Source organism: Lissotriton helveticus, chromosome 1_1, assembly GCF_964261635.1.
Source record: "Lissotriton helveticus chromosome 1_1, aLisHel1.1, whole genome shotgun sequence".
Lineage (NCBI taxonomy): Eukaryota > Metazoa > Chordata > Amphibia > Caudata > Salamandridae > Lissotriton > Lissotriton helveticus.
Window position 1 is genome coordinate 368,095,854 of NC_136057.1, and position 22,369 is coordinate 368,118,222.

General features: G+C 45.5%; 1 protein-coding gene across 5 annotated transcripts in view; it reads right to left on the reverse strand.

The window, feature by feature from the left end:
* Window positions 1-22,369, reverse strand: part of ADIPOR2 (adiponectin receptor 2) — a 496,680-nt gene that overhangs the window by 69,175 nt on the left and 405,136 nt on the right. For all 5 annotated transcript variants that reach the window (XM_078673675.1, XM_078673674.1, XM_078673676.1 and 2 more), the window contains 2 exons: window positions 21,900-22,086; window positions 15,427-15,614 (listed from right to left, as the gene is read on the reverse strand). In XM_078673675.1, coding sequence (XP_078529801.1) covers window positions 15,427-15,614; window positions 21,900-22,086 — 375 coding nt within the window. The remainder of the gene's footprint in view (window positions 1-15,426; window positions 15,615-21,899; window positions 22,087-22,369) is intronic.

A 22,369-nucleotide genomic window follows, 5' to 3' on the forward strand; every position in this document is an offset into this window, starting at 1 on the left:
GCACCAGTATACACAAATACATGTCCTGCAATTTGAGGTACAACATACAGTCTATTCCTCTTCCAGTGCCAGAAGAACCTGAGCCAGGGACAGCATATGAATCATTTCTTGCGACGCTAAAAGTTCAAGAGTCTGAGGTCTAGGATCTGTCGAAGACTGACATCTTTCCTGGGGTCTAGGAAGTGTGAAGAATCGCACCCCATCCCAATTACCAGAACTGGGACCAACTTGGGTGCCCCTTTCTGCAGCAGAGCTGCAACCTGCTTTCTTCGATGCAAGGAGTCTGTTCACTGTCGCAAGGAGCCCAAAAACCTCTAACTTCTGAGCTTCAGGTGAAGATACAGAACAGGAGGAGTACTCTCTGATGCCAGTAAAGGGTCTAGGACCTGAACAGCCACTTCCTGGGGATCAGGCCTCACTCCACCAGAGACCAACAGCAGGGATCAGGCAGGTCCAGTTGGTGCTGAGTAGTGACAGGAGAGGCCTCTGAAAACTTGTTTGTTCCCTGTACCTCAAACAGGAGACCAGCCAAATGCTCTTAAGTCAGATCTAGGGATCCTGAGTTCCAGGTAAGATCCAATCTTCATTCTTCAGACACCAGGACAGTCCTCCTGAATCTTCCACCAGTCTGGAAATGTTCTACAGAGAGGTTGTCGCATATTAAGTGTAAAAGGGTAAGTCAGTATTAGTCTATGGGAGAGAGAGCCTTACAAGAGTGAACCAACTACGTTTTACATATCCTGTCAGTGAAAAACTCCTAAACACACATGCCCCACTTTTTAGATACCATGCATCCTGCCATAGGAGTGGTTAGGACCTACCCTACGAGTGACTTATAAGTACTAAAAAGGAAAGTTATTTCCTGGCAAAAGCATTACTTTGCCAAGTTAAAACAGCAGTTTAAAATTACACCATGGACTGCAGTAGCAAGTCTGAAACATGTTTTACAGTGCTACTTTAATTGGTGGTACAATGAGTGCTGCTGAACACTAGAAGCATTTAATTTACATGGCCTGGGTCCATGTAGAACCATTAACTAGGGACTTCAGTAAATCAAATGTTCCAATTGTGGGTATTCCAATTTTCCCTTGTTTAAGGGAGAGAGCACACGCACTTTACCACTGGTTAGTAGGAGAAAAGTGCACAGAGTCCTAATGCCAACAATAAACAGTTCAGTAAAAATGGAAGAGTCAAGGCAAAAGGTGTAGGGGAATACCAAAGCAAGGATGTCAGGTCTACCAGTCTGCGATCCCTCAATTCAGACGGAAACGTTCAATAATGCAACTTAGACACCTGTGTTGTAGAAGTCCAGCTTGATAACGCAAAAAAATCCTGACCTACCCAGGCTATTAAAAAAATATGAGAAAACTTTTGTCAGCCCCATAAACCCAAAAACACAGAATGCATAAATTCCAAAGAGGTGAGGACCCATGGACGAACTTCACATTCAATCCCAAGACGAGCATATGTTCTATTGTAAACCAGACAGCTTAACACTTCCAAAAATGTTGCATTTTGATTGACTCCTAACCTGCCGAAATCTACCCCCGAAATGTATAGCTGGTCCCTGAGCCAAGCACTATTACAGTTTCATCCCACACATCACTATGCCTTCTACCCATAACAGCTGCCTCTGAACATTACAGAGTTCTGATAAAGAACTAGAATTGTTGGGCTTGAATAAATGAAGCAGAAAGCTGAAGTAGTCCAAATGGCGCCTGATGTAACAGCAAGGCAACAGCACACAATGTCTCTCAGCAGATGCGATGCCTATCATCAATTGACACTGGCACCACCCTAAGACCACAGTGACGTCCGAACATTCCATAACATTCTATTCTCTAAAGCTACAGAACATATTAACCTTTCCCCATAAAACACAACAAGAATGTTCACATAGTTCACAAAATGTGTCTGCACTGGAAGACAAGATGCTGGAGAAGGCAGCTTTAGAAACATTCTAAAATTAGCTCTTTAAAAATATACCATGCCACAACCTCTTAAAAACTCTACGCCTGCCCTCACATTTTACCCGGCTAGTTTCATATCAGCATTAACACCTCAAGGTTCATTTACTTTAGCATGCTGGAAAGGAAATAATCTGTAAACTGAACATCTCCTATTCACTAATATGGCATGTATTTTGTTATGCATCTAAAATGTTACCATTCCAGTTGTTCTGTGGTGTGGTGAAGCCACCGAAGACTACTTGGAAATTAAAGGACAGACTGCTACTAAAGAATATGTTTCACTCAGCATGCCAGACTTATTTCTGACATGCATGAGGAATATATTTGAGAATGAATAGAAAGTGTGTAATCATTTAGCGTTCAAGAGTACTACCAGTTATTTCTATGATCAAATGAAGCCCATCATTTTGTTAATTTACTGCAGTCACCTCTGTTGCAAAAGATTTCAATTTTACAGATCCTATTCCTGTAACATAGCCTTCAGGTGTGCCACACTTTTCGTATGAATACAGAATGTACTCTTTTTGTTTACTTGAACTCCGTAGTGAGCTGCTCTTTAATACAGAGGAATCAACTGACTGCTTCTTTGAGAATTCATAGAAAAGGAGTCCTCATTTTAGTTTCTGGAGCACTCAATCATTTCCATGAAAAAAATATGAAATCACCTTTTTCTTTCAAACATGGTTCATCATACCCCAGTAGTGAGCCAGCATTTTTCACGTATTGAAATCACCTTAGAACATAAAACAATTCTTCAAATTTGTAGATTGCCACGAACAAATAAATTATTTTGTGACAACGATTTGTTAGCATCTTTTCTATAAGCCCCTTTCCGTAAGCATCAAAACCAGGCGTTCTCTAAAGTATATGTCAATGATACAAAAATATCACCTTGAAAAACACAGCCTTTTAACAAACAATTACGTGAATTAAATCCCAATAATTCACCAACAGAGCCCCAAGGCTGACCGCTTTGGATGGCCGTCAAGTCCCACCACACCACGTTCAGCAGCTGCGCCCGGCACATTGCAAAGAGGGGACAGGGCAAACAACTGCAATCATATACCAGACCCTCAACATGGCCCCGCTCCAACTTCCTTGCAGCCCAGCTGCACCCCTGCCCCCCCTCCCCTCCCCTCTCACACGCCCTCGTCATGCACCAACCAATGTCTTAGTTAACTACTCATTGTTGTATTACATTAGCATTTGAGTCACTGTTGTATATGTTCACTGTATTAATAAAACAAACAATTACAAAAAAAAAAAACCCCATATTTAACAGGCCAGATTTACAATAGCAATGTTATCTGTAAGGGTGGTCAGAAAACACACCAAGATGTTATGTTAATTCATTAAAAAGCGTGAACCGCTGCCCGGAGGCGTCAAGGCGCTACTGCGTATTGGTGCATGTGAGCAGAGTTAATAGGTGAAAAGCCATGTTTTCATTGACTTATGGAAGGAAAGTAAGTTTGCCTAAGATTTAATATGCAGTGGCAGGGAGTTCCAAAGTTTAGAAGTCCCCGTAACTAAACTTCTGCCGCCCCAGGTGGCGCGTCTAAACTTAGGGATCCTAAGATTTCTTAATGCACTTGAGCAGATGGGCTTCTCTGGTAGATACCATTTAAGCTTGTCCTTTAGAAATTTGGACTAAGATCATGCAAAGCTGTAAAGGTGATGTATAGGGCTTTGAAATTAACTCTTTGTTCGACCGGGAGCCAATGAAGCGGCCGTAAAGATGGTTTAGCAGATTGGAATTTGGGGATTTCGAACAAGAGCCTAATAGCAGCATTCTGGAGAGATTGCAATGTTTTTAGGTACTGAACCTGTAAGTTTAAATACAGCCCATTGCAGTAATCTAACTTAAACAATATGAATGCTGTTACTACTGTTCTTTGTAGAGAAGGTGGTATCTATGGAAGAATCTTTTTGATTAACTTAAGAGCACAGCAAGTGATCGAAATAGTGGCATTGACCAAGTCACTAAAGGTAGGTTTATTGTCCATGAGGACACCCAGATTTCTAACCTTTTTGACAGGAGCTGATTATGACCCTAGATTCTGCGTCCAGCAGGAGGGTGTCCAGCGGAAGGTTTCTTTGCCAAAAAGGGGAACCACCGTCTTACTGGAATTCAGTTTAAGACAGTTTGTGCCCATCCAGTCTTCTTTGGCCAACATGCAATCATGGAGTATAAGTGCCGTTGCGTCTGAGGTATTGGAGAAGGACACCACAATCTGGGTATCGCTGGCATAGGATACCAGAGAAAAAACAAACAATCTAATGAGGTTTGCAAGAGGTATGACATACACATTAAATAGTGTTGGGCTCAATGAGGACCCTTGCAGTACTTTACAGGGCAATGAGAAGGGCTTGAATTTGTACTCTTTTAAAGACACCGTCTGTTCACGATCACTCAGAAAAGATTTTAAAAGGGAGAGAGCAACTCCTCTGATTCTGATCTGAGCCAAACGGTCAATCAGGAGAGCAAGATTAACAGTGTCAAATGCCTCAGAAAGATCTAATAAAATAAGCACAGAATGTCCTCCATTATCCATGATACATCTGATCTCTTCTGTGGCTGTTATAAGGGCAGTTTCAGTGCTATGACAGCTTCTAAACCAGAATTGGGTATGATCTAGAAGATCATGCTATTGAATGAAATTAGCCAGTTGGATATTAAGGGCTTCTTCAATTATGTTTGCCGGAAAGGGAAGTCTAGAGATGGGACTATAACTATTCGGATCTATCGGATACAGGCTGGGCTTCTTTAAGGGGGTAGTATCAATGCTTTCTTACAGTCACTTGGGAAAAACACAGTGGTGATCACTTTATAAAAAAATATTGTAAGGTTACTTGTAATGATCTCAGGTTATAGACCTGATCAAAAACACAAAATGAGGTTCCCCTATGGCCCATGCCCTATAAAAATCATTTGTATAGGGCATGGGCCATAGTAGAACTTGATTTCATGATTTTGATTTCATGATCTATAACTTGCGGTCGGTTAGGGGGAGAAGGCAGTAAGAGTAGCTATACTTGAAATCTGGCTGATCAAATGCTCTCCCTTCTCCATGGAAGTAGACGAGGCCGTGAATTTGTTAAAAATGAGTTCCACTTTTGACTGAAAGAATAACACCAGGGAATTACGGAAGGAACTACTACTCTCCTGTAAATCAATTAATGGGATATTGGAGAACTTTTTACTGTTAAAAATAATTATTTTGTAGAGTTCTTTGCGGACTCTAGTTTCTGCACTTTTATCATAGTTTTATAAACTTCAGTACATCGCTTATAATGAGCTTTTTCAACCGGATTATAATCTTTCTCCATTCTCTTTCTTGTTTTCTGCAGATATCTTTTTGGTTTCTCAATCTGGCGGAGAACCATGGTGCAGAGGGTTTGGATCTGTCGCATTTAGCTGCCTTAATAGGGGCTAGAGCCAGCGCTGTGGCTCTAATTCAATCATCATGATCAAGCGTGAAGAGGTCTAAAGTATTAGGTTTAAAAGGCAGCGAGTCGGTTAAAGCCTGTTTAAAGTATAAAGGATCTATTTTATTCCAGGCTTGATATGTGTCTGAGATATGGTGATTGGGAGGCTTAGCATTAACCTGTTTAACATTCAAGTAAAAAAAGACCGCGTGTTGGTCCGACCAGCTTAGCGGAAGAATATCAGACACCAAATGACCGTTAGAAAAAATTTAGTCCAGCGTGTGGCCCATACTATTTGTGGGGCCATCCACTAGCTGCATGAGACCAAAGCATGATTTCATGTACAATAATTCCTCAGTATCTTTTTTTTTTTATCAAAGAAGTTTTTATTAAGATTTTAACAAAGACTGAAGGCACAATCCGCCCAGTGTCCCTCGCAGGGGAAAGCTGATCATCAATCAAAGCATAAAGGGAGAAAGAAAAGGAACCCGGCCATAAATGATAAAGTACCCCATTTATAGTTCGAAGCTCAACTGAGAGATACAGATTCTAGAGTGTGCTGGAACTCGATACAGACTTACTGCGAGGGAGTGGCAAGGAGAGATTACAGCAGTTTCATCGTCCTCTCTACAAGAGGTCATGCCTTAGATAGGTCCATCAAAGGTATAGTGCAGAAATATGCAACTATGGCGAGAGGCAGTTCTTGAGGTCAAAAGGTGAAAAGCGAATCAAGATCGCACCAAGAGTAACATTTATACAGAAAACCCACCTCTCCCCAACCCTACTCCCCTCCCCCCACCCCGGTGGTGGCAACTACAGTCTAGCAGTGAATCGTCGATGTAGAGCCTACTTAGAGTTGGAAAAGATGCAAGGCTCGAACTGACGGGGGACAAACTGCTGATGGCAGACCCTTCGAGAGAAAGGAGACCAACGGACCCCATCGAAACTCAAAATTCTTAAAGTCTTCCCTACATATATCTGACATGCGCTCCAGGCTAAGCAATCTCCAAAGCCGGGAGTGCCACAGGGACATTGCCGGGGCCGCTCTCCTCTTCCACGCCGCTGCAATAGTGACTTTGGCCGCCCCCAGACATAACCACATGATTCTCTTGTCCGCCCTAGTTTGATGTTCTAACATAGGATTACGGACGCCCAGGAGTGTTTCAGTCATGGATGTCGGTATGGGGTACCCCAATATGTCCTTTACTTGTGCCACAATTTCCTCCCAAAAAGGTCTAATGGATGGACAGTTCCACCAGATATGCCGGAAATCACAGAGCAACCCGCATCTGCGCCAGCATCTATCTGATGTGCCCGGGAAAATTTGTGCAAGCTTGGATGGGTATAGGTACCAGTCCATCATCGTCTTTAAGTGTGCTTCCCTCAAGTCTGTGGATTGGTTACATTAAAAAATGTCCGACCACAGATGTGTCCATTCCTCGTCCAGTATGTCCCACTGGGCCAGCCCTTCCCACATAGATATGTATCGCGGTCGGGGGGAAATGGTGGTGGACAGCAAGTGTTTGTACAGAAAAGAAATTGTCCCCTTCATGGAGGAAGCCTTGACCAGGAAGGACTCAAATTTAGTAAGTGGGCGGGTGGCCTCTTCTCGAACCTGGGGTCCCAGTGCCCAGTGCAGCAATTGGGCATGGTGATAGCGTTCAGAGTCCCCAATCCCGCAGTCACTTTTGCAGTTATCGAATGTAAGGGGGTCATAGCTATGGAACAGATGGGTTAGTGCCAGACCCCCCCCCGCCAGGCATCAAAAGGCCCCTCATGGAGAGCTGGAGGAAACGCTGCGTTGAAGTGTATTAGTGTGAAAGGGGAAGGAAGACCAACCGCTCTCCGATGAAACAGAGTCCCAAACCCTCAGGGTGGTACGGGTAGGGGTGCTAAGGTAGGCATTTTTAGGTCTGTCCTGTCGTGCCCGCCAGATCAAATCCCAGATCGTTCTTCCTGCTACACTGCGGTCCATGTGGAGCCAGTGTTTCTCAGACTCTTTCTGCGACCATTCCACCAAAATCCTGAGCTGCGCAGCTTTATAATAGAGCTGGATATCAGGAAGGCCTACCCCTCCCTCCCTCTGGGGGCGACGGAGCATAAAGAACGAGAAGCGGGCTCGCCCTCCCTGCCAAATGAAGCGCAGGATCATGGTTTTCACTCGTCTAAAGAAGTCTCTCTCTAGGTCTATTGGAAGCGCCTGGAAAGAGTGGTTTCCACCTCTTCAGCTCTGCCTGAATACGGAGGAGAGTGGGGGGGAAGTTGGCAGCGTATAGTTTCTCTACCGTCGGTGTTAGCAGTACGCCCAGATATTGGATAGAGGATGCAGCCCACGCCAGAGGTGTAAGCATCGAAGGAGATGCCTCCTCCCGTGAGAGGGTAAGATTGAGTATATAAGATTTATCGAGATTAATTTTAAAGCCCGCAGCCTCCTCAAAGCGCTCCAGCACTGTCTGCAGGTGTGGGAGAGAATTCGTCGGGTTTGCCAGGGATAAGTGGACGTCGTCAGCAAAAAGGGAGATCTTATGGGCCTCACCTGTGAAGGGGAGCCCCTCAATTCCCAGGTGTTCCCGGACAGCAATCGCCAGAGGCTCTATAATAAGGGCAAACAATAGAGGGGACAAGGGGCATCCCTGTCTAGTCCCCCTGGAGTGTGTGAAAAAAGGAGATTGCACGCCATTAATCGAGACCTTGGATCGCGGGTGTTTATAGTTAGCCTGCAGCATGGTTATGAATTGATGGGAAAACCCAAACGCTGTGAGAGTAGAGAACAGAAACCTCCAATCCACACGGTCTAATGCCTTTTCGGCATCTAGCCCGACTAGGACCGCTGGTATCCTGAATTTGTTGGCTTTCTCAATCAAGTGTACAATGCGACGGGTGTTATCGTGGGTCTGGCGTCCCGCAATAAAGCCAGATTGGTCCGGATGGATAAGAAGCGGCATACGGTCGTTCAATCTTTTAGCAAGAATGGAGGAGTAAAGTTTCGCATCGATATTTAAGAGTGCAATGGGCCTAAAGGAAGCGCAGCGTGAGGGATCTTTCCCAGGTTTGGGGATCACCGAAATCACAGCCTGGAGCCATGGAGTCAGTCGTGGCCCCATCTATCGCCATTCTATTAAAAAGCTGAACCAGGTGGTGGCCAATATCCGGTATGAAGTTTTTATAAAAGAGTGCGGTATAACCATCAGCGCCTGGTGCCTTATGTGGTTTCAGTGCTTTAACAGCCGAGGTAACCTCTTCAAGTGTGATTGGAGCAACAAGCGCCTCATTCCAAACAGGAGAGACCTGAGGAATGGGTAAATTCCTCAGGAAGTCCTGTTGTTTCTCTGTATCCAGGGGGTCCGCCGCATATAAGGTTCTATAAAAGTCCCCAAAGATGCCCGCTTTGTCTTCGTCTTTGTGGACCAGCGTTCCCGAGGGGTCTCGAATACCCCCAATGTATTCCCTCTCCCTCTTGTCTTTCAATTGCCTAGCCAGATGTTTCCCTATTTTATTGCCTTGTGTGTAGGACAGATTACGCAGTTTAAGAAGAGTGAATTCTGCTCTATTGTTGTAGATAGTTTGTAGTTTGCCTCTGATCATTGTAAGATTGCGCAGTGTCTGTCTGGTAGGCGTCAGTTTGTGAGTCTGTCCTACCGTTGTTAGTTCCGCCTCGAGATCTTCCCTTTCCTTAGCCCGTTGTTTATTCAAGGCAGAGTTGAGCGATATGCATTTGCCTCGCAATACGGCCTTGAAGGAGTCTCACGTGATATATTCAGAAGTGTCCTCTGGCTTATTCAAGATAAAGAATTCCCTAATAGTCTCCCTTAACTGATTACACGAATCTTTAGCTCTTGCCACCGCTGCCGGGAAATACCACTGAGCTGGCGATGGGGCATTACCCAACCAAAAGAGGCATATTGAATACAAGCTATGATCGGAGACAGCTAAGGGGAAGATCTTGGCCTCCTTAAAACTGCCCTGAAGGGATTGGCTTGCGAAGATGTGGTCCAGCCAAGAGTAGGAGTGGTGAACATGGGAGAAGAAGGTGTAGTCTCGAGTCCTGGGATAGAGGGCGTGCCAAGTGTCCAAGAGGCCTAGGTTGCGAATCCACCCCTGAGTATCAGTGGAAAATAAACCCATGTCTGAGCGACGGGTGTGTGCGCTATCAAGGTCTGGGTGCCATACTAAGTTGAAGTCCCCCATGAGAAACAGCGGTCCCTCGGCAAAGTCTGTCACCTTACCCAGGAGGTGTGTAGGAAGCCCTTCTGCCCCATGTTGGGGGCGTAGAGCGTTACGAAAGTACATCATTTCCCCCTCAGTCGCCCCTTAACCATGAGCCATCGACCGTCCCTGTCACTCTGAACTCCTAAGGGCTGAAACTGGGTAGTAGAGCGAAACAAAAGGGCCACTCCCTTATGCTTAGTAGCCGCTGAAGATTTATAAATGAGAGGGTATTGCTTATGTTTCAAACGAGAGTCTTGCGATTTGAGTAAATGCGTCTCCTGCAGGGCCAATATGTCACGGTGGTGATCTGATATGTATTTCCAGACTTTCTGTCGCTTTTGAGGGGAATTGAGCCCTTTAACATTCCATGTACCTACGGTAATCGGCATTGCATGGCAGAACCTGTGTAATCTCTCATTAAATATCCCATCCACACGCCCAGAATCATGACTATACTGTCAAACCTCTGTCCTCCCCCTGCATGCTGGTAAGATCTCAAGTAGTGCAAGGTGCCAAAGAGTCCCTCTCTAGAGAAGGAGCCGCCCTCACCTCCCATCACCCCCCCCCCCACCTCTAGTAGTCCCCACCAGGTCCTTGTCGTGTAGGAACAACATAAAGCAGCCACCACCATCTTTCTTGAATTCTGCGACCAGGCCGTGGCATGGATCGTCCCCCTGGAAGCAGCTTCGGACCCCCCCAAGCGGTGGAGTCTCCCTCCTCCTCCGGGAGTCCAAGGATGTGTAGGACGTCCTTCAAGTCGATGATATGATGTCGTTTGTTGTGGAGCTCAAAGCCGAGGCCGAAAGGGTATGTCCAGCGGTACTTGACCCCATCTTCCTGGAACCTGGTGGTAACCGGCCGCAGAGTCTGTCTCCGCGCCAGAGTGGAGGGGGCGACATCTTGAAATATGGCACAAGAAAAGTTCTGAAAGGAGATGGTATCCTTCGCCCTGGCCAGCTGCAGAACTGCTTCCTTAGTTTTGTAAGAGTGGAACTTCGCCAGGATGTCTCGCGGTTTCTTCAGTTCACCCCACTGGGGGGGAGGGGGGAGCACCCTGTGGACCCTGTCCAGCTTGATCTTGAGTACCTTGGGGTGTAGTATCTCCGCAAAGAGGCCCTCCATAAACGCCTCCAGGTCTGGCCCCTCGGCGTCCTCCTCCAGGTCTTTGACGCGGATGTTCTCCCGCCGGGCGCGGTTTTCTAAGTCCTCGGTTTTCAGCTGTGTTTGCTGGAGCTGTTCTTTAAGAAAGCGGACGTCTTCCTGACATTCAGTCGCCATTTTCTTATGCTCCTGGTGTTGTGACTCGAGGTCGAGGACCCTGGTGCCCACGGAGTCCACATCTTGCTGAAGGGAGGTCAAGCATTCTGTCAGGTCCAAGCGTAGCTGATCAATAGAGGATTTGACATCCTTGCCAACCTCGTTACGTAGCTCCACTTTGAAGTTCTTGAGCATAGACTGGAGGTCCGCTTTAGAGAGGGCCATGGTTGATTTTTCCGAGTTACCCCGTAGAGCCGGCCTAGTATCCGCAGCTGCAAAGAAGTCCGAAAGCTTGCCTGTACCTTTGTTCGTGCCTTTCTTAGGCGGCATAGGGGAGTAGTGTCACCAGTCAGGTAACCCAGAGCATGCCAGGGTGACCTTCTCCGCAACTGTAGGGTCAGAGGGGGCCCGAACTGTATCAGGAAGTAGCGCCGATCACTCGGCCAACGAGACACCCGGCGCCGCGTTGTCTGCCGCCTGAGCCTCTCAGCTCTCACAAGGTCGTGGACAAAGGGCCTCTCCAGGCTCGTGGTTGCTGGAGTAGCAGAAGTCTGGTGCAGCCTTTCCCGGTCACATATATCGCCAGCCAAGGTCGTGGACTCTACATCAGCTGCCCCCTAGGTCCCTCGCCAGCAGAAGCTCACCCCTTATCTCGCTGTACCTGCGGAGTCCTGTCCTGTCATGCCCGAGCTGTCGGGGGGAGTCAGCATGCCTCGTGGCTTACCGTCATGTCAGGGCGTCTCGTCTGCCGCCATCTTGGGGACAGGCACTGGAGTGACTCAACCGGCTTGCATTACGGTAGAATCTGTTCAAATCTCTTGCCAGCATGGGTCACTCCCTCTTCAGCCCCTCACCCGCTTCTTCACTGAGCCCCATCAAGGGCGCTGGAGGGAGTCAGCACGCTTCAAGGCTTCTCACAGTTGTCGAGCGTCCCGCCGGCCGCCATTTTGGAGTCAGGCAGCCGGTGGACTGCTCCTCACAGGTGGCCACAGCTCATCCCCTGGACCTCCGCCGCTCGCGTGGGACAGCGCTCACCTCCGCGGAGCCGGCACTCGTCAGTCGCCGCCGCCGGCTATCTCCCCAGGGTCGCGCCGGTCGCCATCTTGCTTCCAGGGACCCGGTGCCGATGAATGCAGGCAAAAACAGGTAACCGGGGCCTCAGGGACATGTTAAAGGGCCGTCAATCCATGCCCCCGCGCTTCTTCTGCTCGCGGGTGGCCCAGGAGCTCCGCTCTGCCCAGGATTGCCGCCAGTAGTGCCCCGAAAGCGCTGCGCGGACCGGGAGCCGAAGCAGGTCACGTCTGCTCAGCCATCTCGCCCGGCCACGCCCCCTCCTCAGTATCTTTAACCGTACGTGACTCATGGTGAAAGTAAAATCACCTGGCATGGTAAAGCCTGGTGAAAGAAACCCAGAGTCTAATAAGGGGGTAATCTAGCGAATAAAAGCAGATCTCAGGCCGGGGTGGGGGCGGGGGGTCTATAGATTAAAATCCCATTCCAGGACTTGGTTTTAGATAGCTCAAAAATGAGTGAGAGAGCTTCCCATTTATTAGATGGTAGGCCTTGGAATTTAGCAGGGAAGACCGTATCGTACAGTACTGCAATGCCGCCGACTCTCTTAAGTGGTCTGTCTGCTCTGTAAATGGAATATCCGGCCGGCACTGCTAAGACTAAATCCGGACCTGAAGAGGCATCAGCCTAGGTTTCCGTTATAAATACTATGTCTAAGTTATAGTGTACCACAAGCAAGGAACATTCGGTATTGTGTCTAATAAGTGATCTGGCATTCAAAAGGGTACTTATACACTTGCCCTGCTTAGGGGTCCCGATACATTCTACATTGTCTACTACTCCTACATGATACTTAACGAATCATCAATTGCCCTGAAGAAACCCATGTTTGGGCAAAACGCATTGGCGGTCTCCAAAAAACGCATACCAGGCGCACTTGAAATTAAAATACACAAAGGCCTCACTCAACGACTACCAATTGTTTTTCCACTCATATTGTATTGTTTTACATGTCAGTAATTGTTATTGCCTCTCATTCACCTTCTGTATATGTTTTGAATTGTGATCAAGGGGTGGCTGATCACTTGAGGTGGGCAATTTCACTATACCACGTGACTGACCTAGGTGGTGCAGTCTCTTATAACCCGGCTGCTCTCCCATTCGCAGAACGAAATCCGACAGATACCTCATCATACCGGACTAAAAGCACCTGTACAATCTACTTACAAGAGGATATATTTATTGGAAAGGGGTGGTGTAACACCCCAAACACTCCCTTTGAAGCTACGCTCCTGATTAACAGTCGCAAGCAGGGCCACAGCTGTTGACTGTTGAACATTCACAGCAATAGCCCTCAAATTCTCCCTGGGCTGTGCTAAACACATTACTCCATTACGCCAAGCAAGGTAGAACCAGGAGCTGACCCAAATTTTCCCTTCCCTCCTTCAGAGACTCCAGGGTGCAGGCAGAAGGCTCCTATGTGCCCTGCTGCACAGGTTTTGCCTTTCGCTTACCCCTGCCCAATCCATAAATGTTGTTGAGGCAGGGAAAACGGAAGCAGAACCTGTTTATTAGGACATCGTAATGTTGAGAGGCGAGGGCCTATACCAGGTTTTATAGGCTGCTGCTGCTCCATTTTCTTCAATGGAGATCTCAACAATCCAAAGTTCTAATACTGCTTAAATATTACATTTTGGAATTTAGACAACCCGGAGCACAAATTAATGCTTTACCACCATTCCACTATTCACAAATGGATTACCAATGGTGGGGGTATAAAACAGAAATGTTTAAAGATTATACGCTAATCTAACATTTTTGTTCCTGTAGATAGAATAGAATGGTGTGAAATATGCGAGATGAATTTCTGTACGGCCATTTGAATGTTTTACAATCTACCCTTGAGCTCATACTATCAGAGGCTTGTTTCACACTATCAAAGTGGCTTAAAATAGATTTCGACTGTATATGTGGTAAATCTGTTCCAAGACACCAGAAAAAGAAACTGCATATTTGGGACACAAATTCTGGCCTTTTGTTAACCCCTTCGATGCTGATGACGGCCCCCAGCCGTCATGCATCACGGGGCTCGTGTGCTGATGACGGCTGGGGCCGTCATGAACCCGCCCACTTTCGAAAAACGCCGCACAGGCGCAGAATCGCGGCCGCACCCAAGGGGTTAATAGTAAAATCTTAGCATTTTATATTTTACTTTTTTCTAGAAAAATTACAACCATGAGCAAAATCTAGAAAACGTTTTATGTATAGGGCTCAACTTGTATGGAATGGTTGCTTGTTTTAAGTGCAAGCAATGGAGCTTTTCCCTAGACCGTGTAGAAGTAGTCATGGTAGGCTCCTAGCCGACTAAATCCAACATGCACAATACTAATTAGAAAACTCTGCATAGTAGCCTGCTATGTTACGAAAGCACCAGTAAATGGGCCAGTTAGCAACTGATGAAAAGAAACAATAACGTAGTAGATTATGGCTAAATTTCTTATTTAAAAAAAAAAAAAAAGTATGTTAGGCGATAAAAATGTCTTTTCTCGCGAGTAGTGCACAAACGCAGCACAACATCAAAGTTGCTTTAACTGATTTTTTTTCTCAACCAAATAAATCAGAAAATGTAGGTTTTACAGTCTGGTATATAGCCATCATTCAAGAAATGTATGCAAAAAATCATCAGTACAATGAATGCATCAATGCAATTGTGTTTGCTGTGCCCGATCTCTTTTACCTCAACCAGCACCCACACCAATGTACCCCTCTTATTTCCCCCACTCCTTACATGAAACCATCCCTAAGAAACAAATCCTTCTGCTTAGTTCACCTGAACAGCTAACAAGTTAGTAGCCAAAGGAATCGGAGAGAAATGAAAAATAAGGAAGAAGAAAAAAGAGAAGCCATAACTAGGCCACATAGTACCAGAGAGTGATAGAATACACTGCATGGGTGAACAAGGCCAACAAACCACTAAAACTCGCCTCCTCAATATAAAGTTTACATGTTAAGCCCTCAGTGTCAAACCAACACCCAAAAGCCCAATATTTAATTGGAAATGTTGTAAATGCTTTACTGATTTTTGTAGATTCTAGAAATCAGTAAAGATATTGCAGCTGGACTCTGTCAAGGCGCTCTTAAAAATTTTCAAAATCATACTTCAAATGTTACTAAACCAAATAATCATAAGATATATGATAGTAACATGGAGGCACCTTAAATCAGTTTTTTGTTGTTTATAGAATTATATGGTGCACATTACTACATCTGGTCTACTGGTGCTGAGAACGTGCCGAGCTGAACTCAATGAAGGAAGCAGAGAATACAAACACTGGTCACATATTCCTCCTTTCCCAAAGTAATATTAAGAAGTAAGGAAAGGAAAAATTAAATTATATTCATTTGGCATCTCAAGGAAATTATTTTCAAACAGACTAATATCACTTGCAACTCACAACGAAGGTGTGATCAAGGACAGGGTATTTACAACAGCAATGCTGAGAGATCAAGAGAATCTTGATTTTTCAGGAAGGCAATGAGAAAGAGTCCTTACCAGCTCTCACCCCTCGGTACTGAGGAGTGGCAAACAGGTCCCACTGCGAAACGACGATGGCTGCTATCCCTAGCACACAGATGATGATCAAGTACACGAAACAGGGCTGAGGGTTGCAATAGAAAGAGTAGTAGAGCCATGGAACAAAGCTGCCCATAATCAGGAATGCAATGCCAGAGTAATCCAACCTAGAACACAGAAAAACACCAAGTTAGGTATTACCATTTTTCGACAGATAGTGTACTCTGACATGCCCTCTCAAACTTTTTTAATTGGCCCGGAGTATAAAATGTGCGAGCTATTCAAATCTACTGAAAAAAGTACTCGCTGACAGTGAAAAAAAGAAAGAAAGCATTGGCAACGTCAAAAGGTCTGGCTTTAAAATTATCCTGTATGGTAACGTGATATAGTAAACAAAAGGGCACCCCAATATTCTCTGGGCTTGGGTATCTTCCATGAGATAAATGAAGGTGCCAACAAGGGTGTTATTTGGAAAAAACGATAGTAATAATATTTAGATTATTCCGTGATGTCCTAGAGTGACATCGCAACTTAATTGGTTACATTTAATAGGGAAAAATACTGAATTGGAAAAGTGAATCAATCACAAAAACAGGTGTACAGGCAATTTATATTGAAATTAAACAGATGCAAATTTTAGGGATTTAAAGTGAATAATTGTGTATAGTTCACTGACAATGTGTTGTCTACAATATCGCTTAAACCTTGAACTTTTTTGCATTTGACAATGTACTTGTAACCCACTCTCTCAACTCAAAGCAAGAATGTTCATCATGGTATTGAAACAAGAGCTCGTTGGAGTGATGCGAGTAGTCCTAGGGAGAGATGGGTTGCATGTCGACGTTTCGGTCTCAACCGGTAAATATCCACGGGGGGCCAAAGGGCTGCCCAAAAATGCTGTGCAGCGCTTCGTAAAACTGAAAGCTGGGCAGGGGGCGCTCCAGCTCCGGGAAAGGGAGTGAAAGCCATCCCAGAAGCGGGCTCCGAAGAAGGAGCTGGAGAGCGACGATGCTCTAGGTCCCGCGTCGACGGGGAGAAGGCGGAAAGCGACGGTGCTTCTTAGCCTTCTTCTTGTGCTTCGACTTACCAGAGTACGAAGACTTCGATGATGAGCGGTGATTGCTCCGCAACCCGTCCTGCAACCTACCCCTCGACCGGGACCTCGAGCGGTGTGGAGCGGACTACCGGGCCTCCAGAAGCTTTCAGGACCGTTCCTGCAAAGACTTCGGGTACAGGGCCCTGTAGTCGGAGCACGACTTCGGGTCGCTGTCACGCTCCAGGCACCAAAGGCACACGAGGTGTGGATCGGTCACCGACATCAACTTGTGACAGGAGTCACAGGGTTTGAAGCCGGGTTGACGGTTAGACATCCCTCGTGCACCAGGAGTCGGCAGACTCAGAAAAGAAGTCGACAAAAGTCGAAAAAGAGTTAGTCAAAAAGTGACTAAGAGCACGCTCTCTCTGGATCTGCGCTGGCTGGTGCGGAAAAGGAAGAACTGATGTCAGCGCGCAGGGGTGGCGTCTAAGTAGACACTGCGACGATGGACATGGAGTCGATCGACGCTACCTATTGACGTGCAAGGGTCCTGCTACGAAAACATTTCTCCGGGTCCAGTCTGACGCCTGGGGGTAATTCTAAGGTAAGGAATCTATAACTAATAGTCTCTTTCAGATTGGAAACCCGGAGTAAAGAAGGCCCTGGAGGGCTAGGGCGAATGAGGGGCAGAGATTGATAAGGGGATTGCTCTCAGTTGCCTAGGACAGCACTGACTACCACACTGTGAAGTGTTGAATGGGATTCAGTGAATAAGTCATTCACTCATTCTCCTCTTACCTATCCAAACATTATCTGTTGGTTCATAGGGGCACCTGCAGGTCCTAGAAAGATCTTGATCACCTGTGGAGTACCCCAGGATTACAGGGTACCACAATCTCCCCAATCATCCTTAGCCTTTATATGGAGCTGCTTGGTGCACTACTCATGGAGAACATTCAAATTCAGATACATGCATATGACAAAAAACTTTATACAAGCTCTTCTCTTGTCAAACACCTCAAATACTGCCTGCGTCTCATTCAGATCTAGAGATATCCATCACCTACATGGAGCTTAACTGCCCCAAAACGGAATGTCTGCTGTTCTGCAAGAATAAGGAACAACTAGTTCAAACCTGGCTTAGAGACATGAATCTTGATGGATTTAAACCCAAACTTTCACACAATCATAAGTCACAGGTATGTGATTAAGAATAAAGGATGCAAGGATGGGTAGTTGGAATAGATTAATGAAAAACAGAAGGGGTGAAAAGGAAGGAATAAAGTAATTTGAAGCCGACTAGCGATCTTGACATCCTAGTGTCTGGAACGATAATGCCTTCATAAGGGAAGGCTGCAGCTTTCGCAGTGTCGCTGAAAGGGAAACAAACCCGAAGAACAAGTTACTTACCTTGAGTAACACCTTATAAGGTAGAGACTTGTATCTAGCCACAGATTCCATACCTGAAAATAATCCCTGGGTGTCAGACTGGATCTGGAAAATCTTGAGCAGTACCCCTGCTCGATGGTAGGTGGCATCGTACAACTCCACATTGGCATTGTCTGTGACAGATGTGGGGTGCGCACGGCCAATATAGGCGCCACCCTAGCACATTGACATCAGTTTCTTTTCGGGACTATTTCGGGACCAGACATGGAGCCAGGTCAGAAGGCTAAACAACCAATGTGTAAATTCTAAAGGCCTACAAGGACCTTAGAAGGCGGTAAAGCTAGTTCGCAGAACGGAGGGGACTGTAGGGTCAGTATGGAATCTGTGGCCAAAGATAAGTACTTTCTTGCCACAGATTCCGTATCTTATAATAGATACCAAAGCAATACTTCCCCAAAGGTAGGTCTGCGAAGTGACTCAGACCAAAGAGTCCTGGAGGATCGAACAGACAAGTAACCATCATGACTGACTTTAGTGTTCAGGAAGTAGTATTGGGTAAATGTGAGCAGGATGCCCACATAGCAGCCTGACAGATATACAGGACAGAAACTTCACAAGCTAAGGCAGTAGAAGGCCTTGGCTCTGGTGGAATGAACTTGCCAGCCCTCTGGGGGTTGTTTCCTGGCTAATGCACAGCAGATTTTAATGCAGGGTACAATCAATCTGGAGATGATCAGTTTCTGCACTGCCTTCCCTTTCTTTAAGTGAATCATACAAAGACTTGATCATCCACCCAATGTTCTTTGGTACGATTGGTATAGAATGACAGTACCCTTTTAGGGTCCAAGCAGTGGAGTCTAATTTCCTCCTTGGAGGGGTGAGGTGGAGCAAATAAAGTCAACAATGTGTTGCTTTGGCCAAAGTAAAAGGGTGTCACAACCTTTGGCAGAAAAAAGGCACAATGTTCTTATAACCAGTTTGTCTAGGAAGAAGCTGTTGTATGGAGGATGAACAGAAAGAGCCTGCAGCTCGTTGACTCACCAACGTGATGACCACCAAAAAGTATTGATTGTAAAAAGCCTGAGGGGACCACTATGTATGGGTTCAAAGGGAAAACACATTAAATAAGTTACAGCAAATTAGGATCCCATTGGGGCACCACAAAAGGCCTTTCAAAAAACGTCACAACAGGTGCCTTTATATAGGGAGGGTTGGACTGGTAATTGCAAAAATGTTCGAATTACACCCTTTAACTGTACCCAGAGCAAGGCCTTGCCAGGCTAAGGACAAAACAACACTTTGCAGAAAGTGGATCTTATTTCTCAGCGCACTAAACCACAAACTTGTTGCAATAGCTGGCAGCTAATCCAGTTTTTGTTGACAGATGCTTGGCTGCCAAGGTGACCTCATAGACTTTGGGAAGTAGGTCGAAGACCCTCACCTGTCGCCGCTCAATCTCCACACATGAAGGTGGATTGTGAACAGGTTCGGGTGCAGGACCCTACCCGGTTGCTGCTCTAGATCCTCCTAAAAGGGCAGCCTGATCAGAGGATAGATGAACACCAGGCTGAATAGAGTTCAGTCTGTTCTGATCTTTTTCAGATCCCGGGGAAGGAAAGGTATCAGCTGAAAGGTGTACAAGAGTCTCTTATTCCAGTCTAGTCGGAAAGGATCTCTGAGCGAGAGCCCCTTTGGAAACTCCAACACGCAAAAGTGTTAACATTGCATTTTTCTCAGCAGTGGCCAATAGATCTAGCCAAGGTTCTCCTCAGTCCTGAAAGAGACCTTCTGGCACCTCTGGATGAAGACACAATTCCTGGTCTGTGAGGCATCAACTGAGTTTGCCCACCCAGGTGTTTAGAGTTCTCACCAGGTGCTGTATGACCAGGAAACTGTCCTGACGTGTCAGCCATGTCCAAAGGCGTAGAACCTCCCAGCACAGGGTCCATGACCTCACATCCTGCTTGTTGCAGTACTACATGGCGGCAGTGTTATTCAGCCACCCTTTGGCGGAAGGCAGGAGATCTTTCAATGCCAAGTGAAACACACTCAGGTTCAGAAGGTTGATTGGGGGAGGGAAATGGGGGTAGAAGAGGTGTGTTCCAAAGCTATGCATAAATACATACATGGTGTATCGAAAGCGTGCACTAGAAACTTTGCAACTCAAAAGAGTTAATTATAATCTTGATGTTGGAATGGCATTTGAAGTGTGTTAGCGATTTAAGCAGAGAGTGGGTGAAAGAGTGAGAAATGAGTGAATGAGCAGGTGCCTGAATGAGTAGGTGACTGTCCGAGCGATAAAGGGAGTGAACAAGTGATTACACAAGTGAAGCAGTGGGCGAGTGATATAATGGGAAAGTGAGTGTCTGAACGACAGAGCGAATGAGGGAGTATGTTAGTTAAACTGAGAATGGATAGGCAAGTGTGTAAATTAGTGAGGGAATGAGCAGGTAATCAAATGAGGGAATTAGGGAATATGTGAGTAAGCATGCAAGTTTGTAGATAAGTATTAAGAGAGAGTTAGAAAGTTAGTATGGAGGTTAGTCAATGACTGAATGAATGTGCGAGTGATTGAGAAAATCTAATAAGAGTGTGCTCGACTAAGGCTTCAAGCTGAAGTTGATCTACAGAAACAGTTGACAGACAGCATCTTTCATTATCAGTCCGAAAACAGTGTATCCTGGTGGTGCAAGATGTCCACAATGCAGTCAATTCAATAAAATACACGAAAACAGCATTTGCAGTATGTCATACCTATATAGCACCCTGTGAATGAAGCATCCTGCAGAAGGAATTCTAGGCTGGGTAACGCTTTGCCAGATAGCCTTCGCCCTAGCTACAAAATATTACTCGGCAAACAAGAAAATAGAATAATTGTACGGAAATACAATTTAACTATTTGTTTTTTTATAACATCTTTAGGACTGGGATCTTCTGGATGCGACATTCTGCAGCTGGGTAGTAGATTCTTCAGCTCCCTAACCCCCTAAAAATTACAACACATGACAAAATAAATTATGTGGCAAAATTGACACTTAGCTCAAAATGTCCTCGTGTGCTGAGCTCAGCATGCTCACTAAAGCCTCATTCCAAGCTATGAGGAACTACTATGTGGAAAATACTCACTGCGAAAATAAGAAGACAGCACCTTTCACAAGTGCAATATATCTACCCAGTTCTGACTCTCCGAGCCCAACGTGAGCAATTAATTGTGGATTTACTGCAAATGTACCTTCTTTCCAACCTCTTTTCCCCATAAAATTTTGGCAGGTTTTATCTAGCGAAATTCTGCACTGTGTAAAAAATAATGGAGTGGAACATTACCACAGATCTTGGAATATGGGGATTGTGCACAAACTGCATTTAAGCCGAATCACAATATTTTTTTCAGAACTCTGAATAAGGCCTTACGTAAAAAAAAGAGGGCCCACAGGGCCAGTAACCTTGATGCATCCTGTCAAAAAAGTAAAGTTACCAGACTTACAATATAGTAAACACTGTAGCTCACTATGATAAGGTAGAATTAAGGGAATGTACTCTACCACAAGATAACACGTCAAAGTCCAGGCCAATCATGGATTAGTATTCTGAAATCAGGTTAAAGTGGTCGATGCCATTGTTTGGGGGTACAGAGAATGGGATCGCTGTTATGAGTAAACTGAGTCTAGGAAGGAGGATGAATCTGAAACACTGTCAGGCAAGGCTGTAGCTATCATTACTACATAAGGTGTAGTGACATCCAGGCCCAGGGATGTGAGGAAGCCACCGCACCACAAATCGTGGTTATCCTATACAATCAATGGGGCATAGGAGTCATTTTCCTTTCTTGCATTACGGCCCATGAACTCTTGCTACACCACTGGGGATTTATGTTCTAAACGAAAGGCATTGGTTAAACAGTCAAAGAACGAAGAGCTAAATTGCAAATTAAGACTAAAAAGGTCACACTGATTAGTTCACACAGAATAAAACAATAAATATGCCTTTGAGTTTAATGCTTCTATGAAGCGTGTCCATCAAGACTTACTTGGAGAAGACTCTGGAGACCCCTTCAGAGTGGCAGTAGACCGTGTGGAACACCCATGAGAACGAGAGGCAGAGGATGGCACCTAAAAAGAACAGTCCAATGACCACCTTCTCCTGAATGGGGGCCACAAAGGCAATGTTGGGCCGGAACATGTAGAAAATCCCCAAGCAAAGGAAAAAAACACAACCTGGCAAGAAAAAAGAAATGGAAATCAATCATTCACATGTGTAATTTACTATACAGACTAGTAAATGAAAATGAGTAAAAGCATTGAGACCATATGTAATGAAGACAATATTTAAAGCTGGTACTTCAGGGGCATTCCTATTCACAAATAAATAACCCTTAGCAAATCCAATGAATGCCCCTGAATGGATATACCTGGTTTGTGTTGGAAGTGTCAACTCTATAATGGGATAGTTACACGAAACACAAGTACTTAATCTATACACTCCATTCAATGACAAACT